This window comes from Coffea arabica, chromosome 2e (assembly GCF_036785885.1).
Source record: "Coffea arabica cultivar ET-39 chromosome 2e, Coffea Arabica ET-39 HiFi, whole genome shotgun sequence".
Lineage (NCBI taxonomy): Eukaryota > Viridiplantae > Streptophyta > Magnoliopsida > Gentianales > Rubiaceae > Coffea > Coffea arabica.
This window is the reverse complement of record NC_092313.1, coordinates 75709993-75731308: the sequence shown is the minus strand read 5'-3', so window position 1 is coordinate 75731308 and position 21316 is coordinate 75709993. Positions and strand designations below refer to the sequence as shown.

Below are 21316 nucleotides of genomic sequence, written 5' to 3'. Positions count from 1 at the left end.
GGCTTTTTTATATGTTCGTTTAACCTCAAGGGACTTTTTTTTATTGTATCCTATCAATAATTGTTACCTTCCCTTGCACATCATCCATATAGTGTGGATGTTACGATGTAGTAATATATAGTAATATATAGCATCTCACAACTTATACGCAAGAAAAATTAAAATAAAAAAAAAGGAACAAAATGGCACATAGTTGTCACATATTCTTGAATAAAATTGATGTAAATTAGTAAAAAAAGTTGACACCGAAATTATACATACATATTGCAGTAGCAAGAGGTAACATACAAACAGGCGGATGCATCCACTTGAGCACTTGGCTTGAGCTTTCTCGTATGGTTACATTAAAACCGGCCTGGTGAGGAATTGTATTTGCTCGAGAAGAGGAGAAAGAGTTTCCATGAGCTTCTCACAGGGATGGTTGTGAATTCCTTCGTAGGTTGTCACAACGATGCTTGTGTCTTTTGACAGCCTCTGGACTTGTTTCTTGACGTTGCAAGTGTGATGCGAGCACCGATAATAGCTCCTTCATTTGTCCATTTTATTCATCAGTTGGCAAAGAAAGATCACCAAATCAAATCGATAATAAGGGATGTCAAAAACTTCCTCAACCAAAATCAGCTTCATTAAAATATACTACTACAAAAAAACAAGTTTGCTGTATTTTGTTGTTCTATACTTAGCTGATTTCCTATCTATGGCACAAAAATGTTTTACTTCTTGTATGCTTTAATTTCTTTCCCCCATAATCTGATAAGACAATAGAAACATGCATGGTTTCCAGATTTGGACGGCAAATATTGATAGTCGTGGTGCGTTGTTATTCTTCCCAAGATCATTTTTTTCTAGTAAAAAAATAAAAGTTTAGGTGGGGAAAAAAATTTCTTGCCTTAAACTCTAACAATGCATAAATGGAACTTTTGACGTACTTTTAATAGGATTAATCTTTTCTACACCGACAGTGTATACACTGTCAACATTGGATGAATGACAACTATGCAAGTTTTGAATTTGAAATTCAACTTTTTCACACATGTCATGAATCCAACGATGATAATGTATAGACTGTCAGTGTACATAAGATTTACTTATTTTAATAATGTAACTCTAAAATGTTCTTCCCCAACTTTTTCTACCACATTTGATACTGTTAAGAAAGTTTCAATTATACCGATGCTGAAAGATATTCAAAGTTTGGTATAAGAACCAATTCATTTAAAAAAAGGATAGCCTTTGTTAATTGTACCACATCTTAATTTTTTTGAGAGCGATATAGTAAAAGTAATTCCACTATTTTAAACATAGCAGATATGATCAACTGATCAAGAAGGGTCCAAGTTACTGAAAGCGCAAAAATCATTGATTATCAAACACATGGCCAAGAGATTGTACACTAACAAGTGCTTGAACGTCTAGTTGTTTCGAAATGCAAAGTCCACAAAGATACAAAAGTAAAAGTCTCATAACTTTTCTTGACAGAAAGTAAAACATACAAGTACGTACCTGGGGTACTTGCTGTTCTTCACAGATTTCTGTCCATATTTTCTCCAGCGATACCCATCATCGAGTATGTCATCCGGGCTCCTTGTCTGGAACACCACTTTAGGCACCGTGTTCTTTCTGTTTTTACTACTGCTGCTAGCCGCCCTTCTGATCTTATCCTTGATGGCCACCTCCTCAGGCGATCGCGCAACAGCATTATCAGAGATGGTCAAAGGGGCAGTTTCCAGCGATGGCATCATTATTTGATCATTAGTATTATCATGGGCAATATTTGGAATGCCAGAAGGGGTGGGAGGTGGAGCAGATAAGAGGCCTAACAAGTCATGAAGATTATCTTGAAGCACTAGGGGTTGAGAATGAGAAATATTTGGAAAAATCAATGATGAATTAGGAGATGGGAGGTGGGGTTGTGCAAAGAGGAAGGATGGATTGGTGGGCGGAGATGGTATTGGTAATGGTAATGGTGGGGTTTCTTGATCTCGTCCTTCCATAAACAGAAGAGGGCTGCTCCTCAGATTCATCCAAGAATCTTAGTCCACTGACCATCTAGATGCTCTCTAGAACGTAGATTGATAGGGAAGGGAGAAAATCAGAAGAGGATCAAAAGAATGTTTATGACGAGATTTTGAGGTAGTATTATAGTGCTGGGAGTTTAGGTTAGAACATAGAAAAGTTATACTAGTGGCATGCGGAGGTTGAGAAGAGGTGAAACGGACTCAAGAACACAAGCATCAGAACAATGAGGAATCAAAACTTGGGGAAAGAAGTTTATTTGCATGGTTATCTGGAGATGAAACTTGAAATTGAAGCCTTGCAGGGAACTAGTAGTGTTTTCTCATCTATAATCTTCAGTCTTCATGAGTTGAGTTGAGTTGAGCAAGTTAAGGTAAGAGTGCTGCTGGAGCCAACTACATTTCAACTAATTTCTGTTCAACTCCCCTACCACGAAGAGACAGAAGGAAACGTGCCCCAAGACATATGTAAATTTCGGTACAACCAAAGCATTTGACCATGCATGATTGCCTTGTCTATTATTTACCTCACACAATCCAGTTTCTTCTCTTGTGTCGTGATCAAAACATGCTGATGCAACTGCCTTAAAGATGTAAATTAATCCAAGCAGTAACCCCCTTTCCTGTCTGCAGTTTGAGGGCAATTGGAACAGTAGTCAAGGACACACGTCAAAGGTCCGAAAGCTTTGCAATTTGCTAAATATTGTTAACCAAACCGCTGATTCATTATTAAAAAAAAAAAAAAAAAAACTAACTATTGTCTTCTGATCGCGTGGCTGCGTTTTAGAAATAGATTATCTAATCGCTCCCTTTAGCCCTCATTTGGCAAGTGAGTTTTTTGAGTATTTGTTTAAAACTTTACTGTAATTTACTGTAGAAGTTGTAGAAAAAAATTTTGAAGTGTGTAAATTTTTGGATATTTTGAAGTGTATAGTTTAAAAACTTTGAGAAGATTTTTGAAGTTACTGTAGCTAAAGTTGTTAAAAAACTTGTAGCAGACAAACTTGAGCAAAAACTTGCTTGCCAAACAAGGCTTTAAACCACCGGCTCTCAGGCAAGATAGCGTTCAGGCCTATAAGATTTGAAGGACTAAATCCAACTCGCTTGGAGTGCATTGTATTCCAATTATTCCACTGAGAAATTGGCTAACTTCTCTGGTTCGATTCAATATAATTGCCAAGGAATTAGTCAAAACTAGATTCGAACCGGCAAACCAATCAGAGGCAGTGTCGAAATTAGATACCAAAAGTCCTGTGTCATGTAATCTTTAATCTCATTTAGCCCTCCAAAATAGCATGAATGAAAATGAACAATTGAAACATTTTCCAGAGCGACCCTTAAGATCCACCAGGGATACACCCACTTATTTTTGACACCCCTCTGCACAAATTCCTGAGAGAATTTATTAACTGCCACCAATGTGGCCTGATTTTGAACAGATTTTTAAGGCGTCCAGAGGATGATGAATGAGCTGAGACCATTAGGCTTCAAAAGCGGTGTAGCATTTGTTCGCCAGAGGATCTTGAGTCTGCATCAAGTACTGCTAGACAAACATTCTGTCAATTGAATCATGAATCCCCTGCATACTTTCCTCGTCTCTTATGATCTTAAATAATTCATGACCATATTTGTTATACAAATCTTAAGAGATGCAGATGACCTCTTAGGTTGCCCTTTATCTCCAAGCATGGTTTATAACCCTAAGAGAGAAGATGGGCTACAAGCAAGCTGCTGCTACTTTTGACTACCAAATTACCAATCTCAGATCAACAACATTGGGAAGATCCATAGGACATGCAACTAGAAATTCTACATGTCATTCCCGATGAAACAGTATCTAAAGTCTCAAAGTAATGACTTCATCAAACAAGGGGAACAGGATTCCCAATTAAGAACTTCAAGACGATGTATTAAAGTGTCCCAAAGGCACGAGAAGTTTATCTAAACAGACCGTTCATAACACAGTTTACAACTAGTATCAGCACCTGCCCTAAGCCTTCCTAATCATCAGCATAAACTTCTTCTTTTTTTCTGTGAGTCTCTCCACATTTTTCATGGGGCTACTAAATTGGCAAAGGATTACCAAACATAGGAAATGCTTCAGTCCCTAGATCTTAAAGTCCAAAATTTTTTGGTCAGAAATACATGACTGAACTTTCGAGAAATATTATTGGCAGCATAAGGTCAAAATGGAGAAACATCAGCTGATGATCATCTTCTTGAGATAATCAGATTGTTCCGGAAAATACTCCAACAAATCATCCTTCGTCACCCAAACAAAATCATCACACCTCCCGATGTTGAATTTGTTGGTTGCAATCACTTGAGATTTAAAGAAGAAACGCTGCCAACCACCCAGATAACAAGAAGGAGGGTTTAGACAATGGATAGAACTAACAAGAAGATGGGCATTCCCATAAAAGAAAATTATTCAACTTATCATAAAACAATGACCATGGATAAAGTTATAATAACATTCAGCAGGAACTGGGAAAATTTAAGCTACCTTGAAAGATGGAAGGTCCTGATTGCTATCGGAAGGCTGTGCAACAATATGACCCATCGGAGCATTTCCAACAAAATAAGTGTGGGAAAGGTCTCCAACCACAGATTGCAATGCAGATTCTGCACACTGCAATATTTGCAATTCATGACTTTTTCTCTAATTCTCATGATTCAAATCTATAATTTTCTCAAGGGGAAAGGAAAGGAAAGAACAGCAAGCAACCATTACCTTGCGCAAAGTTCCTTCAGACTCATAAACTTTCTCAGGGAAGTGCCAGGTTGGCTTTCCACTAGGAGACCCATATGCAGTACCGTAAAGGAGAAGATAAAGCCTCCTGTCAAGGGCTCTCTCTAACGATCTTCAAAAATCAAACGAAAATTGTCAAAATGATGAAAACGACTCCAGTTTGATTTCCTACTACAAGTGATATTCCATCATTCCTTCATTGAATTTAAGATTCTAATAGATTTTTCAAATGTGCCAAAATGTTTTTCACTCTATATTATCACAAATTACGAGAATTTATTGAAGCATAAACAATATACTTGTAGAGAAAAACTTTGCATTATTAACCAAAAAATGGTAGGAAAAGCATCTATTGATCTTTCTGAGAAAGTAGGAATTGGAAATAAGACAAAAGGTTGGGATTTATTAACAACAGACAAATGAAAATGCAAAATACACAGCTTGACAATGAAACAAAAAAAAAAAGCCAAGAAAGCTAGGTCTAGTATTTTATAAGAAATGTTGCAATTTATCTTGAGATTTTTCCATTTCAGTACATTCTCCTCTTAAGATTGTATAAGCAAATATTACCACATACTTCTTATCATTAGTTTTATCAGCCTCAGTCACCCGAGGAGCTGGAACATAATCAATCTGGTAATCACCTTTTCCCCTACAAAAAGTGAAGATTAAGATGTTACAAGTTACAATCTCAAACATCAACAGATAGCATCAGTGATATGAATTCTAACATATTTAGGTTGGTTATATAAATATTTCTGGAAAAACACGTGTATCATACTTCAAATACAGATGCTACTGACATTAGCTCAGGGCAAGGTCAGGCATGTTTTCCGTTATGCTACACAATGAACTATGCAAAAGATTTAGTTGATGCCTAGAACATAGTCTTAGTCTTATACAGGACTCATAACCAACATAAACAAATAAAACTATCTTTTTGGCCATTACATGGCATCCGTATAAAGAAGTCACTGAAATAGCCTTTAGAACAACCTACATGCTAAATGTTATATGTGTACAATAAATGGAAAAGACATAAATTTCTAAGTCAGATAACACACACCAAAAAAAAAGAGAGAAAACATTAATTCTTCAGTTAGTATTAATGTAGACTGCTGGAACCACCGAAAAGATGGTTCTGGCATGAGCCAACGAAACTGGAAATGGCAGTGCTAACATAACCAATGTCCACATCAGAAAGAGTAAAACAAAATGAAAAACAGAGACTTCTTCTGAGAAATAAGTAAAACCTGTGTTTCTATGATAGTCACAAAATATTGTACACAAGGTTGCCCAAGAGACAGACATAAGGTCATAAAAGGTATTGCATGTCCACAGGACTGTATATCTTTACTAATCACGCCAATTATGGATGTCCACATATTTGTAGAATTAATGACATTGGTACATGTTATCAGGGCAACAAGAAAATGATGCTGCTTAAGAACTTGGTTACATGACAAAATCAGGAAAAATCCTTTGATCCTTTCATACTTAGGAAGAAGAAATTTCCAGAGGTATATCTCAACCTCCAAATAAACCTATATTTCCTTCGACCATTTTCTCAATAGACTTGTATCCACATTGAATTGCAATAGAGTATAAATTTAGAACTCAATCAACGCCTAAAATGCAGAAGATAAAATTACTTAAGTCAGAAAGGGAAAATAAACCGGCAAAGAAAGACTACCTGGCATCAGATTTTTTCAAGAACTTTTCAGGATATTCCCTTCGATACTGTTGTTGCCAACGAAACCTGAAAATTCATTCCAAATATAACAAATGGATAACAAAACAGCTACTCCAAAGATTATAACAAGCAATCACAAAAATAACACCTAAAACATGCTGAATAACGGTTAAAATATTTTAAGAAGAAAATCACACCGAGGACGTGAACAGCAATACCTTTGGATAACCATAGACTTAACTCCGTCTGACTGTTTGCTATCTTTAAAACAGGTGAAAGAAAATTCCAACCTTGATGCTAATCCAAAAAATTTTCTTCCACTGAAGGGAAACTTCAGAAGCTCCAACTCCAATGTCAACTTGCATGATTCGTTCACTTTCTACTCTATTCCGTCTAACCAAGAGAATCCCACTTAGGAGTATATTTCAGCTTTTCGAACCCAAGTCCTAAAACATCATTCCTCCCTTGTTTTCGCTATATTTAGTTTTTTCTCCGTTCCATATCTTTTTTTTATTTTGTTTTACATTTATGACATTTTTAATAGGTGAGAGACACAAACAAAAGTAAAAGTAATCAAATGCAAAGCATTTAAATAAGTCCAATAACACAGTTAGTGAATCGAAAAGTACAAAGCGCTTTTTTCAATTGATAAATTTGTGATTTTCCCAATATTTGATTTCCTATCCACTTATTTCTAGGTGAGCAAACAGGAAACTACAAGAGAGCGAATACAGAAGATGGAAAAAGAGAAAAATGACATACGAGAATTCTTGAAAAGCATAGACAACAGGATCGATTTTGGGAATGACAACTGGTAGCCTCTCAAACACTACCGATGCTATGATTTTATCATCGCCGCCGGTGTTGGCGGCCCTGCTGGATGATGAGCAAAACCCTCGCGTTCTTAACTGACGACGACCTACAAGAGAAGTGCAAGATCTCTGCATTTTCCGCAACTAACTACTACTCATTCAACTGAGAGTCCAAAGCTTTAGTAAGAAGAGGATTTTCCCTCATAAACCAACAAAAGCAAAAGATAATTTACTGAAAGAATGGCAGAAATATTGATGAAGACTGTGAAGATAGAGCCCTAAAATTAGCAATAGGCGAAGAAGAAGAAGGTACAGAAATGGACAGCGGACTATCCGGAGATGAAACGGAGGCAGGGTTTTACCTGCTACCGGTGATGATGTCCAGAGTGCCGGTCTTACTACAGGAAAAACTACGGTACTGTTAGCGAAAGAAATGCATAATATCCCAATTTAACATTCTTTTCATTTTCTTTTTCGGAAAAAAAAAAACGATGTGAAAATCACTTAATTTTGTAAGCCACAAATTTTATGCAGTTAGACTATTAAAGATGTATGAGCATATCCAGAACCCATTAGATTTAGATTTAGATTTAGATTTATTTTAAGCACTGAATTAGTAGATTGTGTGATTTAAATTTATTTTAAGTACTGAATTGAATTATCAAATAAGACTATTTTACTTGAATAATAAACCAAATACTAATTACTTTTAAAATGGTACGTAAAATATTATATTTGACCGAATTTTTGTTTGCAATAAACCTATCATACAGGGATTGCTTTATTTGAATGACAAACCAAAAATACACTCATTACTTCTAAAATAGTACGTAAAATATTATTGTATTTGACCGAATTTTTTGTTTGGAACTAAACCTAAACGGAATATAAAAGTAAGAAAGGAGGAAAAAAAAACCATTTTCAAGTGAACAAACTTTTTCATTTCTGAAAATAGTTTTCTCAATTAACATATTTAGTAAGGTAATCAATCTTGCATTCTCTCATGTTAACGCGCAAGCAATTTGGTACCAGAAAAGTAAAACTAAAAACTAAAAGCCCGCACCAAGTAGAAAGTAGAAAGGCCTTCCTGCAAAATTTATACTGTACTAGTGCTAATTCCTGATTATCATTGTAATCAAGTACTAAAGTTTCAGTTCCATCTGGGAAAAATCCCCCATAAATATGCAACAAGTGATGGCAAGCCTTCCTTCTTTTAACTTTTCCCAAGTCAGATTCCAGGCTGCTGCCATTGTCTCAAGAAAGTTTTCTTTTTTTTTTTTTATATAACATCCTGGAAGCCTGAAACTAGTTTGATGACATGGTGCTAGTGCAGTAGCCCCGAATAACAGATTTGGAAAGCTCTCAAAACAAAGGTTTCTTTCCGTTTAGCAACCCAAACAAGTGATCTAAGACCACTCCCCCTCCATCTCTCAGACCAGAATGCATATATTCATTGGTTATCCAAAGCCTAATGCCCGCAATTTGAGAAGCTGTCTCCATGGCCAGCTTGAAGTTAACATACACGTCTTCATAATACACAGAAGCAGCAACAGGTACCTGTTTAGTGCACAAAAGAGATCACAGGTACATGAAATCCAGTCTCCCAAAGCCGGTGAACTACCAGCTAAGGTAACCCCACCCCCCGCCGGGGGGGGGGGAACCTTGAAGTAGAGGTGTCAAATAAAACCATTTAATTAATTTTACCCATACCCGCCCATTAATAATTGGATATGGGTATATTAAATTTTTATTTATGGATATAAATGGGTTACCCAATTATACCCATTTATTAAATGGGTTTAATTGGGTAACCCATCTAACCCATTTAACCCATTTAAGGATACCTTTTTCTTCATTCACGTTCTTTTTCTTCATTCACCAGTGAGCTAGAGGAGTTTTATCATTTATGCTATGCAGTTGTACGAAGCTTGAGAAGCTGAATGCTTGTTATTCGTATTTATTGAAAATTTGTCTTTATTTGTATGCTAAATGAAGTGATTGCTAGTCTTCATCAGGATTTTTAACTATTTTTTTTTTATTTATTATAATTATTTGTTGGTTTTATCTTATCACTTTATTTCCTTGTAATTTATTAATTTGATCATTTTTTAGCATCATCAATTTATGACAAATTTTAGCTTCCTTTCTTACCTTTTCAAATGAAATTTTAAATTTATAAACGAAAAAATACTAGGGGTTCAAAGTTTTGGATTAAATTTTTTTGTTAACTTTCATATTATTTAGTCCAAATTTTTAGATTCTCATTGTTCAATTATTAAATAATATGTAATTTTGCGACATGGCACGCGGATGGAAAAAAAATTGATAATTAGACTTATTTGGCATAATAAGTAAATATTTAAAATTAATGATGGGTGTAAAATGGTATAAATTGATAATTTAATTTACAAAATGAATTTATATGAGCTTGTAAAAAATTAGAATAAATGGGTTATAAATGGATAATTGGGTTACCCAACTCATTTTTTGACTTACCCATTTATACCCATCTAATTAAATGGATATAAATGGGTTGACTCATTTATACCCATTACCCATTTTACCCAACCCAAACCCGCCTAAATCACCCATTTTGCCACCTCTACCTTGAAGGTTTGAGCTAGTCATTCATTTCAATGAAAGCCTTCTTTGCTTTTAGGAATATAGAGTTTGGTAACAGACAGAATTTGAGGACAATATTCAATAAATTCACCGCACAAAGCACTTTAACCCTCCAAATAATAAATTGCAGGCAAAATACAAAGAGTCAACAGCATCAGCTGACATCACACGTCATATAGAGGCGATTGAGAAACATACCTGGTTATTTTTAAGTGCATCTGTATCGTATAATGCAGGCCAGTTTTCCTTCTCAGCCAATATTTCAGCGGCATCCTTGAAATGACTCAATGCATGAATTTCGTCAAACATCCAAGGAAATATCATCTACAAAGACAATAAAAGAGTAACATAATCCACATTACCTAACGCTGTACTGGCATTAGTCAAGAAACAACATGGGAGGATCAGGTCTAATTATTGTAAACAAAACTCTTGCCTTCATTTCCACGTCCTATGCAAAAACATCTTGAGAACGAAAAAAAGGAGATGAAAGTGAGAATAATGATAGCATTGGCTATTGATGATGACGGTGATAACAAACATGGGAAGGTGCAAGGTCCCAATTCTATAACAAAAACTCCTGCATATGGTTCTCTTGCAGACAATAATTTGATTTTCTTTTGGATCACAAGCTACCACTGTAGTGAAAAATGGTATGACCTTCCCAACTTAATTCGTTAATTCCTGGTGACCATAAAAGGCTTCCTTTTCAAGAAAGTATTGACAAAATTATGCAGGTTGACCAGAATGGTAGATTGTTACAAGTTGCACCTCTGGAGTCATTATATACCCCAACCACCAGCAATCTCTCCTTGAAGGACATAGTCTGTCTGATAGATAAAATGTGGAAGATGAAACTGATTACGGAAGAAGAAGAGAGAAGGACAGAGAAAGTTCCTTGGATACTACACCTAGTCTTTGAACCATAAGGGGACAACTCAAGGTGGAAGAGCAGTTTCAACGACTTTATTGCCGAGAGTGGTGGATTTGTGGCATTTAAATAAAGCATATATAATTCTTTAACTCGGATGCCATTTTAGGAAAATTTTGCATCTTTAAATGAAAAATCCTGTGATCTCCTTCCTTACCTCGCCTGTAAAGAGTACAGGACGACCTTCCTTGGCAGCCTTAATCGCATCAAATTTACTTTCATGTTCAAACCGTGTCCTGTGAGCAGCCCACCGTGATGCTGCACCCTTTTGAGCCATAACAACCAAGAAATCATATACATGAGTTCAAGAGTTAAAGAAAAGTAAATTATCCCCCATCACATGAAAAGTTTTAGGCAAAGGCAATCATATTCCATGAGACTAAATACTTGCTACTTTCCATATTTAAGCAGCCCATTGAAACTGTTTCAACACCTGGATGCAGTACAACTCACTGAATCATTGAAAAAACTTCGAAACTGGAATGCAAATGCTGTAATAAGGTTGTCTAGAGTCATATTTGTGATTTAACTCAAAAAATTGTATCTGTATGTACATGAAACATAACATTGATACACTTATACAAACCAGGGTTTCGAACAAGAAATCAGATAGTTACCTGACAGTATATCGACTCATGCAGAAGAGCATACAGTGGATTCGTATCAAAAGACAACCAGTTCTCATACTGCAATAGGAAACATTTTCAACTTAGTGAGACTAAATTCCATTTGACATATCAAAAATTACACAGAAAGAAGAGCACCATGTTCACAATAAATTGACGAGAACATGAAGAATATCAGTAAACAGGCAAATGTCACTTTCTTATCTTTGGATCAGTCACAATCTCAAAAAGCTTCAGAAAATTAGGGATGCAGAGCTGTAAGCTGTATGTGCACATTAGCATGCTTCACAGGCCTCACGGCAGAATAGTTCAGTGTCTCTACACCAAAAACAGATGAGACAAGAACAAGCCATGATCCTCACTCTAAAAAGATGAAAGTTCCAGAGTGGCCAAAGATGTAACTTAAAAGCATCAGTACACCAGCCATAGAGACCTTAGGCCATCCAAGAGTATTCAAGTATTGAACTGATCTTGTCCAACCAGGTCTAGTCACATGATTTAAATGCTGGACAAGATATTTCGAAACATATGACAGATTCACAAATCATTCAAGGAATTTGTCATAAACTCCAGTTAAAAACATATACAGAAAGGATTTTGGAAATCTCTTGATCTAGCCCCAGAACGAAAGGCAATCATTGTTATGCTAATTCCTTCTCAAAAGAATCCAAGTCTCTCCTGGAGAGAGAGAGAGAGAGAGAGAGAGAAAGGGAGAGAGATGCTAAATTCTTCCCCAGTATAAATAGTCCCAAGAGCATGACATTAATAGTCCCAAGAGGATGACAGAGAAAACAGCACTTTAATCACAAACTGAGTAGACATCCCTTTGATCTTAAAGGCCAATATAATTAACTTTCTAAAGCTTTTCACAAAGACAGGTATTTCCTTTCAAACAAGTCCTAACATTTTATAGTATATTCCACCAAAGTAGGTACTAGTTAGAAACAGAGAGAGGTTTCAATTACTCAAATTTTCACAGAAAAGGGGAAAAAAAAAAAGAAGAAGAAGAAGAAAGCATCTCTTACAGCATTCAGAAAGTTGTAACTTATTCTCTTTCGTTCTCCAGGAACTATTACTGGATCCCATACCCTCTCCAACCTGAGAGTGGAGTAATATAATTGATATTAAAAAAAATTATCAGACATAAACAGTTTTAATCTGTGGAGGCAAACTTACATATAGTGCAAGCGTTCAAAACCAGTACTTGATCCCAAAGCAGTGAGACCAAGAATTTGTAATCCCCTGGGAGTCAAGATACCACCAGATGGTAAACGCACCTGTTCCAGTTACATGATCATATCAGATGTACAACATGCATACATGCACATTAAGTCAGAATACATGACATAAGGGGAAAGATGAAACCAAATAGAAAGACAGAAGATGATAAATTACTGGATAAATAAATTTAAAACTCCCATGTTCGAAAGTTCTCCTACCCCTCCAGTCTCTGCCAAATGTTTGACAACGTCTTGCACAATTTCAATGTCCAGAGGAAATCTCTCATAAAACTTCTCATTCTGATGAACAATCTGTTCAAAGCATGCTCTATATACGGCTTCTGCAGAGCATCCACTTCTGATTGGCGGAATTCCACCAGTTATAAGAGCTTGTTTGAGTCCATGTGGAGCAAAACTCAAGTAAGTTACTATACAGAAGCCTCCATAGCTCTGCAGGAAAAAAGGAGAAAAATCAGTAAAACTCTCTCTCTCTCTCTCTCTCTCTCCATTTTCCTATTTATCAGTTACCACAACCATCTTATACTCATCATAGGTCATAAAAATTCAAAGTTCCATCTTACTTGAGCATATAAAAAGTGTCCTTCAAATTCGTAAAATAAAATATGTACATATGCATGTAATTGGGAGAGAGAGAGGGAGAAGGAGTGGGTGGAGAGAAAGAAAGAGAGAAAAGCTACAGTAATTCTTCAACTAGTCAACTGAGAATGAAATGTTGCTTATGATAAATGAAAACAGACAATGGCAAGGGGATGTTGTCATGCTAAAATCCTTAGTAAGCACAAATGTTGAACATGGTGGAGAAACAAAGAAGGAAGTAACCTGCCCCAAAACCGTCCAGGGTCCACCATCAGGAACGATGCATTTTCGTATAAATTCAGCATCCTGAACTATATTGTCAGCTCGAAAATGACACAGATAGCTTGCTTGTTCCTCAGCGGACTTCAGTTGCAACATAGACGATGGTGTTAATGGTGTTGATAATCCTGTCCCTCGCTGCATGTTAAACACGTTAGCTTAAAGATGATGGGATTTATACTGTCTTAAACTTAGAATGGTCTGCAACGTGCCTGATCCAATAAAATTACACGATATTCTTCACATGCTTTACCAATCCATCCACTTGCTTCAGTTGGCCGTGGAGATTCAAATCCGGGTCCACCTTGCAAGTACAACAGGTATGGGAGGGATTGGTCTTCTTTCCCAGCTGCACTTGATAAATGGGAGGAAGAAGATGTAGAAAATGAAATTGAACGCAAAGAGAAACTCAATGACAAGGGAGACGCAAATCGACTATCGTATTCTAGCAGGAATTGAATGATTTCCTTTTTAAGTCCCATTTTTTTCTTTTCCAATCATCAAGAAGAAAGATAAGTGTTGGTAAAGGCATTTCAGGAAGGGTACAACATAGGCATTAAGAGATCATGATTATACAGTTAACTTTTTCAGCTTTTTTTTTTTTTTTTTGGGAGGGGGTTTTTGTGTTGTTGGGGGTGGGGGGGGGGGGGGGAGGGGTTGATGTGGATAGTTACTGATGCACTTTCAACTGCATTCCTCAATATTACAGTAATTACATAACCTCAAAATAGCATTCCTCAAACAGAGCCATTTATTCGGATAGTATGTAGAAACTTGAAAGCAACAACCAAAGAACATGCCATGATCAAACTACTCAGAAAAGGTCTAAAGAAACCAACTAACTTGCTCTTGACTACATAAGACGTAAAAACTGGGGGTATTTGAGGCTATCATTATTGTTATCCACATAACTCATTACCACTATTAAGCTAATGCTGACCAAGTTCACATTTTCTTTTCTTACTATTGTGAAAGCGAGGCATAACATGCCCAGACAATTCAGAACTAACAAAACCTACTACTACGTTACACAATCAGTAAAAGCTACGAGCAAATATCATACCATGCGATCAGCAAGCAGTTAAACAAACACACGTCACATAAAATTCCCTGCCTGCATCTAAAATGTCGAGTAGTGCAAGCAAAATTCAAAGAGAATATGAAAGTAAAAAGAATAACGTGAATGCAAGTCAAAATAGCAGAGTATTTTACTAGAAAAAGATGGAAGTTGGAAGAGTTAACATATGATGGACGTACCCGCGACGACTTCTCGGGCAAAAATGGAGATTTTAGGAGTAGTGGTAGTATAGGACTGATTGCGAGAGTAGTCGAGGGGGACGGAGAATCGGTGGTCGCGAAGTCGGAGGTCGGGGACGGAGTACCAATTTCCAGCGACGTGGTCCGGGGAAGAGTCGGCCGAGATGGCTTTGGACTTAGCAGTGGAATACATGGCGGTTAGATTTGGTGTCCGAAATAGAGGATTTGGTTTACTGGGACTGGTTCTGGATGGCGGAAATAGTGAATTGAGATGGGGGAGAAAGTAACGAGGTGGAGGTATCAATATAAAGCGGAAAGGGAGACGGGGACGAAGTATGGACTGTATAGTACTAGCAGTATTTAGCAAAGAAGGTGGTGACACCTGCATTGCGCGAAGTCAATGGTTTGTTTCCTTACTTTTGACAGTTGTTTCTAAAGAAGTCTCTGCCCCTCAGGTCCCTAACAGGCTAAAAAGCTTAAACTGGGACTCCGCCGCAAAGAAAGTCCGACATGAGACTCCGGCCGTTTAACTTCAAAAACCTCCCGCCTCTCCTAAAACCGCCAAAACCCCAATACTCCTCCTCCACCGCCACTCCCCGCCATTTCTCCACCGAACCTCAGAACCCTCCACCACCAACACCACCTCTGCAGTTTTCGGAAGACCACAAACACACTATACCCCAAATAGTCTCCCTCCTTCAAACCACCAGCCCGGATGAGTGGCCCACCAACACCCACCTCCACCACCTCCTCCTCTCCGCCTCCCCCCATTCCCTCCTCAAAATCACCCGCCAATTGGGTTCCTTGCAAAAATCCCTCCAATTTTTCGACTACCTCAAGAACGACTACCCTTCTGATTCCTCACCCACTTCCCCACCGGCACCTCTTGGCATTTCACCTCTTTCCTTCGCATTTCAAGCTGTCCTGGAGCACGCTGTGCGCGAGGAGGACCCAAAATCACCTGCTAAGCTCCTCGAATTGTTCAACTTCTCGAAAGAACAAAATGTCCCTCTTTCACTCAACTCTGCAACCCTTCTGATTAAGCTCTTCGGACGAGCTAAAATGTGCGATGAATCCGTGACCGTGTTTAGCGAACTCCGCCCAGATTTAAGAAACATCCACGTGGTTAATTTGCTGTTAGATTCGTTGCTGAAATCAGGTCGCATAGATGATGCGTTGAAGATGGTCGACAAAATGCTTAAGTCGCAGTTAAACGTTCAGCCTAATGACACTACTATGGATACGGTGTTGTCAGCATTTTTTACTAGAAATTGGAGTGGGAGAAATGTGAGGGAGGAAGAGATTATTGGCATTGTTTCCGGGTTTGGGGAGCACGGTATCTTTCCCGATAGCGTGTGGTTAACTCAATTGGTATCCAAGTTCTGCAGGAGTGGGAAGTGTGACAAAGCTTGGGAGCTTTTACATATGGTAATGAGATTAGGTGGCGAGCTAAATGCCGCTCCTTACAATGCTCTTTTGACAGGATTGGGTAAGGAGAATGATTTCCGGAGGATGAATTTGCTTATGATTGAGATGAAGGAGAAGGATATTTCACCTGATGTTAAGACATTTGGAATCTTGATTAATCATTTGTGCAAGTGTCATAGAGTGGATGAGGCGTTGGAGACATTTAAGAAGATGAGGGGTGGGAATGAGGGTGACGAAGTTTGTGTGGTGCCTGACGTTGTTGTGTGTAATACTATAATTCATGGGCTGTGCAAGGTGGGGAGACAAGAAGAAGGGCTGAAGTTTATGGGAAACATGAAGTTGGAGCATGGATGCATGCCTAATACTGTTACGTACAATAGCATAATTGATGGATTCTGCAAAGCTGGTGAGATTGAGAGAGCATTTGAGCTTTTTGACAGGATGAAGAAGGATGGGGTAGAGCCGAATGTGATCACGCTCAACACCTTGGTAGATGGAATGTGCAAATGTGAGCGAGTTGGTAGCGCACTCGAGTTTTTTGATAAAATGCAAGAAAAGGGTTTGAAGGGCAATTCTACGACTTACAGTATCTTGATTACTGCCTTTTGCCGTTCCAACAACATTGATAAGGCAATGGCATTGTTTGACCAGATGTCGCAAAGTGGCTGCCCTTCAGATGCAATTGTGTACTACAGCTTAATATCAGGCCTTACCCAAGCTGGAAGACTGGATGATGCTAGTTCTTTTGTGTCAAAATTGAAAAAAGCTGGGTTCTGCTTGGATATCATCACTTATAATGTTCTAATTGGCGGATATTGTAGGAAGAATAAATTTGAACAAGCATATGAGATATTTAAAGATATGGAACATGCTGGAGTGAAGCCTGATCGTGTGACATACAACACACTGGTTTCATATTTTTGTGACAAAGGGGATTTTGAAACTGCACATAGATTGCTGAAGAAGATGATGCAATATCGTTTTCTGCCCAATGTTGTGACTTATGGAGCACTGATCCATGCATATTGCAAGGCGGGTCACCTTGATGAAGCGATGAAAATTTTCAAGGAAATGAATTCTTCTTTAAAGGTATCAGCCAATAATGTTATATATAATACTCTAATAGACGCTCTATGCAAGAGTGACAAGGTAGACGTTGCACTTTCTTTAATGGACGATATGAAGGAGAAGGGGGTCAGAGCAAATACCACAACATACAATGCCATACTTAAAGGCCTTCGAGAGAGGAATTGGTTGGAGAAAGCATTCAAACTTATGGATGAAATGACAGAGAAGGCCTGTAATCCTGACTATGTTACCATGGAAATCCTTTTGGAATGGCTTTCTGCAGTTGGTCAAACAGAAAAGTTACGACGCTTTGTACAAGGATACGAGGTTTCTGCTTCAGTCCCTTAGATCTTAGCATACCTGTGGAAGAATATGATTCCTACTCGAATTTGCTATTCTGCAGCAACGGGAGAATCAGCAGTTTGCTCAAGTTGTTGGGCAGATGTGAAGGCTCCGATGCTGTATTATTTTCTTCAAACTTTGGCTATCGAGATTGTATCACTATGACTGAGTTATTGGATATTTTGGCCAATTAAAATGCACTTGACTGATTTTGTCTGTCCATGCTGTCTTGCAAACTGGGATTAGATACATAATTACCCGGATACATTCACTTTGTTATTTTTGTTTGGCTGAAGTCAGCAATTTTAATCTCAAACACGTGGAAATAAAAGTTTCCTTGACTGCTCTGATCGAGGACATCGTAGTTGAGCATTTGTAATTGTTATTATTCATCATAATTTTGATCTGCTATCACGCCTCATCTCTCATGTTGAGGGCATACAAGTTTGACTTGGCATCTGAATTGTTGAAGGCTTTGTTGTTTTCTGGTTTTGGGGGATAAATCTCAGAAATGCTCCTGAATTAGCATCCTAGCTTTGTAACCATGGATGAACTATGAAGCTTGAAATTTGTTCATTGGACTTGTCTATACGCTAGTGCAAGTGCAACAGGTTCAACTTCAAAAGTTGGCTGCAATAAATCGTGTCAGGAAGTTAATTCAAAACAGGGTTCAGGAATCTTTATAAGAATGTTGATTTTGCCAACTAAATTAGCAGCAGGTAGACTGTTTGATGCTGCTTCAAATTCTATCTTTTACTGTGATATGATATTACCACATGGAAATTGGAATCTGATCTATCTCGAGCAAAAGAACTGGAGGAATACATGTTAATTGTCATATTGGAAGGAACTTTAATCTTAGCAGTGTATGTGTATAATGTAAAGCTAATATAGATACACTTGAACGTTGCACTTGTACACTTGCAAGGGCTGGACTGCACTTGTAAACGGTAATCCTTGGACAAAGATCAGATGATTCCATGACCAAGTGCGTTGTCAGAGATTAGAGAATTTTCTTGCAGGCTTGAGCAGGACAGCCATGAAGCCAATTGGTTAATGGCCTAATGCTACCAGCTGCACCACACATCTTCAGCAGAGGCTATGCTATCATTATTGGTGTTACCAAACTAACCAAAATTGACTTTGGGACAATGGTTATCACCATTGCTAGTGCGCTGACCCCAACTTCATCCCCACCCTTTGACCATGTCCCCGTTGTCAGTTCCCACGAATAAAAGAACCCAAAAACTCCTATGGAATCTGAGGAGGAGGAATTCTCAACTCTGGTTCATTACTTGAGCCCAATATAACCATTCCCCATCATGTGGTGGCGAGGTCCCAAATGCTTCCGAGGAAAGGGAAAGAAATTTAACAACACAATAACCAGTAACTTATCGGCCAAAATTCTGGGCAATAAATCAGTAAGCATCCCATCTATATATCAAGTTGTTTACAAATGCAGTTACGCAAATACCAACTGCAAGAAACGCATCGTCTTTGGCACGTCTGTGAACTGATCAGTGCCATTTTATGTGCAAACTATGATCAACTAACATTAAATTTGAGATCATCACAATAATTAAAATCAATTAATTCACTGAACCCATTTTTGTAGTACAACGTTACTATCACACAATACTCCTATGGAATCAGCTACTTTTTTTCCTCTACAAGACTCGGTTACTATAAAGGAAGAATTTTACATTACCTTACAAGGAAAAAATATTTCCCAAAAAAAAAGAAAAAACAGAGAGAGAGAAAAAGAAGGAAAGAGATATTTATTCTACTACTACAAACTACAGTACTAACATTGTGGTCTCAAGATTCTCTTTACTTTCTCTTAACAGACAAAAAGATACTCTGCTGCCTGCTACAAATCAAAGGAAAAGTGAGCGAGAAGAAAAGCATCTCGCTTCTTATGCTCTTTGTCAGGAGTCAATGCTCCGGCGAAGTCAACAACCGCCGGCGGCTGTGCCTGTGGTACTGTTGGCATTATTTGCCAGCCAAGGCAGCTGCTGCATGCTCTGCGGAAAGTGATCAGAGGAGAAATTATCTGTTACAGCTGATTTTCCGGCAAATTCTTCCAGCCCTTCAAAGAAATCGTCATCCATAGCCATCTCGAAGCCGCTGACATCATCTTCTTCATCTTCAAGAATCTCCTCTTTGCTTGTTTCTAGTTCCAGCTTTTCTGGCGCCGGAGAGAGGCTGGCAGACGGTGAAACCGGTGGTGAACTAGACGGTTTACTGGGGTCACCGGAACTGGTGGATTGTGGGGTTGCTGGCTTGTTACGAGTGCTACCGGCTAGGGAGTTCCTGTGAGTTGGCATAGGGTGGTTGTGTTCGCCTGTGTAGGTGACAATGTATATTCCCGGGTCGGATCTGTTTCGCTCCACCTGTTTCCGGGCCAAACAGCCCTTTGAGGTGCTACATCTGTAGTAACCTCTGCAATTTGACAAAAAACCACCCACAACAAAGAAATCAGCAAATAGGCCCATAGTATTGCATAGATTTCCTCCAGAAAACAGGGCAATAAATTCGGAAATGTTAAGATTAATGCATTTTGTAAGCAAAACGTTCCTCGTAGATTACTACAGATACAAGTGATGCGAAAAGTGGAGTATCCCAAGTTTAAAAACTAAACATCTTTTTCTTTTTGGTAATAGAAAAAGGAAAGAGGAATACTTGCTTGGAATAAACCTTGAAGAGTTCTCTGAGTCTCTGACCACAAGTTTTTTTATTTTTATTTTTTTCAATAAAACATGAAAAGTTGAGATTGCACAGCATAGAACAAGAAGAGACAACCACCTTGGATATGGGGAGCCTTTGATGGGTTTTTGCCCATATTTTCTCCAAGACCACATGTCAGAAGATGAAGCTTCGGCTGGCACTTGACAGACTCTCTTCAACTGGTTCTTCCTGTGAAAAAATCCACCAAAATTACTCCGTATCAATAAAAATGCAGTCTTTTTTTTTCCCCAAATGGGGTCTGCCAAAGATTCGAGAATTCCGTTAGAACAAACTTTAAGGCTGCAAATTTTACCTTCTTTTGGACCTGTGGTTGGATGCACTCGAAGAACCATTAGCACCACTACTTCTAGAGCTAGCACCAATAGGTAGCAAAGTACTACTATGCTTTGGTTGATATATTTGTTGCTGTTGTTGTTGTAGCTGTTTTTTGGGCTGCTGGTGCTGCTGCTGAGGTGGCTGTTGAGACAGATCTTGTAATCCTCCAAGAACAGAAAGTGGGGATATGGGGATGCTTTGTGGAGAAAGGGGTGGTGATGATTTGGGGAAGAATGGTTTGTACAAATCATGCAAGTCTTGATCAACAACAGCGCTAATACTACTTTGACTTCTTGGCTCAAAAAACAGATCTTGAAAACAAAGGAAGTTTCCATCTTGATGCGGTTCAAATCCACCTAAAGGGCGAAAACTGTTGCCTGTGCATGTAGCTGTGGTGGTGGTTGTGGCGGTGCAGCCTCTGACCACCGCCTGCAGATCCCAGTCATCTGCCATTCTCCGCTTCTTAATCCTAAGAGGGACAAAGGAACAGAGAGAAAGACTTGGTTGAAGAAAGAGACAAAACAAGGCGCTGACTTTTGGCGGTGGAGAGAGAGAAGAGAGAGGGAAGGGGAAAAAGGATAATGGGAGGGTGAGGGGGTGGGATTGATGGG

General features: G+C 38.3%; 5 protein-coding genes across 6 annotated transcripts; 1 reads left to right on the top strand and 4 right to left on the bottom strand.

The window, feature by feature from the left end:
- Window positions 1-193: 193 nt before the first annotated feature.
- On the bottom strand, window positions 194-2300 carry LOC140037109 (uncharacterized). The gene is made up of 2 exons (XM_072081219.1): window positions 1504-2300; window positions 194-526 (listed from the first exon to the last, which is right to left on the bottom strand). Exons 1-2 carry the CDS (start codon window positions 2022-2024, stop codon window positions 340-342), a joined length of 708 nt encoding a protein of 235 aa, XP_071937320.1. The 5' UTR covers window positions 2025-2300; the 3' UTR covers window positions 194-339.
- A 1596-nt stretch (window positions 2301-3896) lies between these two features.
- LOC113728128 (large ribosomal subunit protein mL46-like) lies at window positions 3897-7772 on the bottom strand. Of its 2 annotated transcripts, XM_072081218.1 has the most exons (7): window positions 7635-7772; window positions 7223-7435; window positions 6461-6526; window positions 5345-5419; window positions 4750-4879; window positions 4522-4647; window positions 3897-4359 (listed from the first exon to the last, which is right to left on the bottom strand). In XM_072081218.1, exons 2-7 carry the CDS (start codon window positions 7405-7407, stop codon window positions 4216-4218), a joined length of 726 nt encoding a protein of 241 aa, XP_071937319.1. In that variant the 5' UTR covers window positions 7408-7435; window positions 7635-7772; the 3' UTR covers window positions 3897-4215. The 2 variants fall into 2 exon arrangements, with proteins under 2 accessions (XP_071937319.1, XP_027108445.2); XM_027252644.2 differs by lacking the exons at window positions 5345-5419; window positions 7635-7772 and having other exon boundaries at window positions 4171-4359; window positions 7223-7585.
- A 692-nt stretch (window positions 7773-8464) lies between these two features.
- Window positions 8465-15218, bottom strand: LOC140037110 (uncharacterized). The gene is made up of 10 exons (XM_072081220.1): window positions 14805-15218; window positions 13760-13896; window positions 13512-13685; window positions 12891-13121; window positions 12628-12728; window positions 12477-12549; window positions 11443-11511; window positions 10983-11090; window positions 10093-10218; window positions 8465-8829 (listed from the first exon to the last, which is right to left on the bottom strand). The coding sequence occupies exons 1-10, from the start codon at window positions 15190-15192 to the stop codon at window positions 8635-8637; spliced, it is 1602 nt and encodes a 533-aa protein (XP_071937321.1). The 5' UTR covers window positions 15193-15218; the 3' UTR covers window positions 8465-8634.
- A 96-nt stretch (window positions 15219-15314) lies between these two features.
- LOC140037108 (uncharacterized) lies at window positions 15315-17862 on the top strand. Its single transcript, XM_072081217.1, has one exon. It carries the CDS (start codon window positions 15315-15317, stop codon window positions 17646-17648), a length of 2334 nt encoding a protein of 777 aa, XP_071937318.1. The 3' UTR covers window positions 17649-17862.
- Window positions 17863-19202: 1340 nt separating this feature from the next.
- Window positions 19203-21316, bottom strand: LOC140037107 (WRKY transcription factor 22-like). Its single transcript, XM_072081216.1, has 3 exons — window positions 20683-21316; window positions 20448-20558; window positions 19203-20084 (listed from the first exon to the last, which is right to left on the bottom strand). The coding sequence occupies exons 1-3, from the start codon at window positions 21156-21158 to the stop codon at window positions 19595-19597; spliced, it is 1077 nt and encodes a 358-aa protein (XP_071937317.1). The 5' UTR covers window positions 21159-21316; the 3' UTR covers window positions 19203-19594.